The sequence below is a fragment of the Rhagoletis pomonella genome, unplaced genomic scaffold (assembly GCF_013731165.1).
Source record: "Rhagoletis pomonella isolate Grant_MI unplaced genomic scaffold, Rhpom_1.0 Rhpom_scaffold_00007, whole genome shotgun sequence".
NCBI lineage: Eukaryota > Metazoa > Arthropoda > Insecta > Diptera > Tephritidae > Rhagoletis > Rhagoletis pomonella.
Window position 1 is genome coordinate 51577495 of NW_023458561.1, and position 3463 is coordinate 51580957.

General features: G+C 38.2%; 1 protein-coding gene across 1 annotated transcript in view; it reads right to left on the reverse strand.

Annotated features, from left to right (window-relative positions):
* Positions 1–3463, reverse strand: part of LOC118743892 (multiple C2 and transmembrane domain-containing protein) — a 110783-nt gene that overhangs the window by 51896 nt on the left and 55424 nt on the right. The window contains exon 3 of the mRNA XM_036476655.1: positions 292–971. Within this exon, the coding sequence (XP_036332548.1) occupies positions 292–971 (680 nt within the window). The remainder of the gene's footprint in view (positions 1–291; positions 972–3463) is intronic.

The following is a 3463-nucleotide window of genomic DNA, read 5'->3' on the forward strand; positions in this document are numbered from 1 at the left end:
GCTTTGGTCGCCGCTCCAATATGTTTTGACCCTTAGGCGGTTACGGTTGAAAGCATATCAGTTTATCATATTTCTGGTAGGAACTTCTAAACTATTTCTAGGGTTTTACTAGAAGAGCAAGTTAAAGCCCCGGGAAAGTAAAATAATTAAGTTTCGCACGCGCTCCATTTCCCTTGTAAATGAAAATTAGCCTTCAGTTACAAACTAAAAAAAATTAATTTAAACACGCTGGGAAAATGAAATATTCGAAAACTCCTAGCCATATTTAGTTGTTAATTTCTTCCAACTAACCTGCAGCGATTCAATGTGCTTTGGCGTCACATATTCTTCCATACTCGCTGATCCAACTCCCACACCACCACCACCACCAGTACTACCATTACCGCTTCCATTCTCCGGCTGTTCCTCGATTCGCCCCTCCATAGATCCACCAAAGCGATGTATCATTTGCGCCATTCTCGCCGATGCGCTAAATTCTTTCGTCAGCGGTGAACCGCCTATCGTTGTGGCACGATGACGTGGACTTTGTGTAACCGAGCTACTCTCGGAACTATAATCGGCAGCATAATCGGTGCTCTCTTCAAGAAAATCACTTGGTGATTTACGACCAGCGCGATCCTTACTTTTCGCGCGACTCCAACGATGCTTCAGCGTATTGAAAAAGCCGTGCGTCTTATGGAAGACACCGCTGGCTCCCGAACCTGAACCGCCACCGCCACTGTGCGCTGTGGCGGCGCTTTTGGCACGTTTCGGTGATGTGCGTGGCGAGTCGCGTTCGTCGTGGCAGTCGTGTCCATTCAATTCCGATGCGGATTTACTTAAATGTCGGCCAAGTCGTTGTGTGAGCTGTGGCGAGCCATGTGGTGTGGCACCCTGTGATGCCTGGCCGCCGTTTTTAGTGTAATGCTGGGCGTATGGGCCGCCACCACCCACACTGCCACTTGGGAAATCGTCACTGTAATGGATACGTGCTGAAAGTAGATAAAAAGAGGAAAAGTGGAAAGATATAAATAAATTTGTTACATACATACATACATCAGCAGTTACATATATGTCGCGTGTATTCATTTTGTCTGCCTTGAAAGGATGCGCATTTTGCTGCCTTATTTCTTGCGAAATGGAAGCCTTGGTGGAAGAGGCAATAAATTTCGAAAGGGTTTTTACGGCTTCCTTCTAATCGACTAAAGAATCTTAGTAGGAAATGGAATCATATAAATTGGCAGGTAAACTGATAAGGTATTGGCGTACATTTGGATAAGTTGGATAGATAAGCAAAAAGTAAATTTCATTTGAGAAAAAAAAATCATTTTCTTATTAATAAGGATGGCATAGGAGTAATGTCATGTTATAAAAAAAGGTCTACATTTTTATGGGAGTTCTACCCAAAGGTAAAAAATGGAGGAGCTTAAGTGAGAAAAATATCTAATTCTGAAATGTTAATTTTCTGACTTCATGCATGTTTGACTTGGTTTGTAAAACTTTGAAGTTTTGCTTAAAAAATAACTTTGACTTTGCTTCAGGAAAATTGGAAATGAGTCGGATAAACAAAAACAATGATAAACTTTCAATCAATTCTCTGTCTCTGTAACATATCCATATATGCATGTATGAGCCCATGAGAACCAGATTAGAAAAATTATAAAAAAATTTTCCAATAGCCAAAATTTTAATTAATTGACTAATTATGAAGACGTGGAAGACTGTGAGGATAACGCTTAATTATTCCTTAGGAGGAAAAAGCTTCTTCACGTTTCGTAAACATTTGCGAGCAATCAGCTTCTTTTTCATCCCGATGAGACTGACTGACTTGTACTTAAATTAGTAAAATTAATAATTATCGATATCACGGAATTCTTTAGTCGCCTCAATGAGTTACATTTGAAATATAATAGGTTAAGGAATAGGTTGGAAAGCGCAATGTGACAACATTTACTGGTGTTAACCGCAATTTGTTTTGGAAATTCCAATCATTAATGGCATTAAAATTTGAATAGTAGCAAAGATTGGCCAACTGAAACGCCTATTAGCTCAGTTGAGTTCTTTGAATGTTCATTCAAATTATTGCGCGGCAACACAATTCAAACAGCACGGACTTCCTGCGACACTGGGCGAAAACCCCAACAAGCAAAGTTGCAAACTCCTTCTAGTTAGCAGGACGATCAAGGGCGGTTCTTCAGCTATCCAATCGCCAGCTTTGCTTTCTGACAGTAGTCCGTCCGTGCTTGGAATGTAAGCGGTATGACTTAATGTAGTTGTTGCGAACTCATATTGCAGTAGCTACTTGGGGCATGAGGCGGTCAAACAATTTCAGCTTTCAGGAATTAGGAACTTTCTGAAGTAGGCACTAGCTGATGGGGGAACTAATAACGTCCAACAAAATATCGATAACCACACCGATATAAATATCGATAAAAAATCGATGACGAATTCGATAAAAATTTCAATAGCAGCATCCATAATACCACTGGTAGCAAAATCGATAAATATCGATAAAAAATCGATAAAAAAATCGACCAATATCGATAACAAAATGGATAAATATCGATAAATTTCGATAAACAAATCGATAACACAAAATCGGTAAATATCGATAACAAAATCGATAATAAAGGCGATAAATATCTATAACAATGTCGGCCAACATCGATAACAAAATCTATACAAAATATCGCTATCAAAATAGTTAAAACAAGTAAGAGCAGCGCTGTCTTCGGCTATGCCGAAGGCTTCATACCTTTCATGAACATCTGCAAATTTTACTTTGACAGATTACTGCTTTTGAATACATCTGTATACATCGATAGAGGAGTTACATACTTATATAAAAAATCGCATCTAAACAATCAGAGGTATGGAAGATATACTTTATATGGCACCAATCTAAGTGATTTTCACTGCTATGTGATCGGTATGTAAACCGGTAACACAATTTATTGGGTTTAGTTTCCTACATAAAGGAGATATATGGCAAAAACCGGTATCTGAACAATCAGTGCTATAGGAGATAAAGCTTATACAGCATAGATTTTGATGATTTTCTCAGTAGACTTTGTATTATTATTTATAAAATATCTTACGAAATTTATCGGTTTTAGCTGTTCAAATGAAGAAGTTTTACAGTAAAATCCCATATCTGAACAATCAGATGTATGGAAGATATACGTTGTAATCATCCGCTCCTTGTTATTTTCACTGTAAGTATTCTGTTAATAATGAGTGAAAATGGTGCGAAATTTCATGTTCCTAGCTGCATAAATGGAGGAGTTATGATAAAAGACCTCATATCTGAACAATCAGTTGTATGGGGTCTGCAGGTTATAGTGGCCCGATCTTTGTTATTTTCACTGTAAGTCTTCTGTTGATATTGAGAGAAAACAGCGCGAAATTTCATGGTCCTAGCTACATAAATGGATGAATTATAACGAAAAATCTCATATCTGAACAATCAGTTGTATGGGAGCTA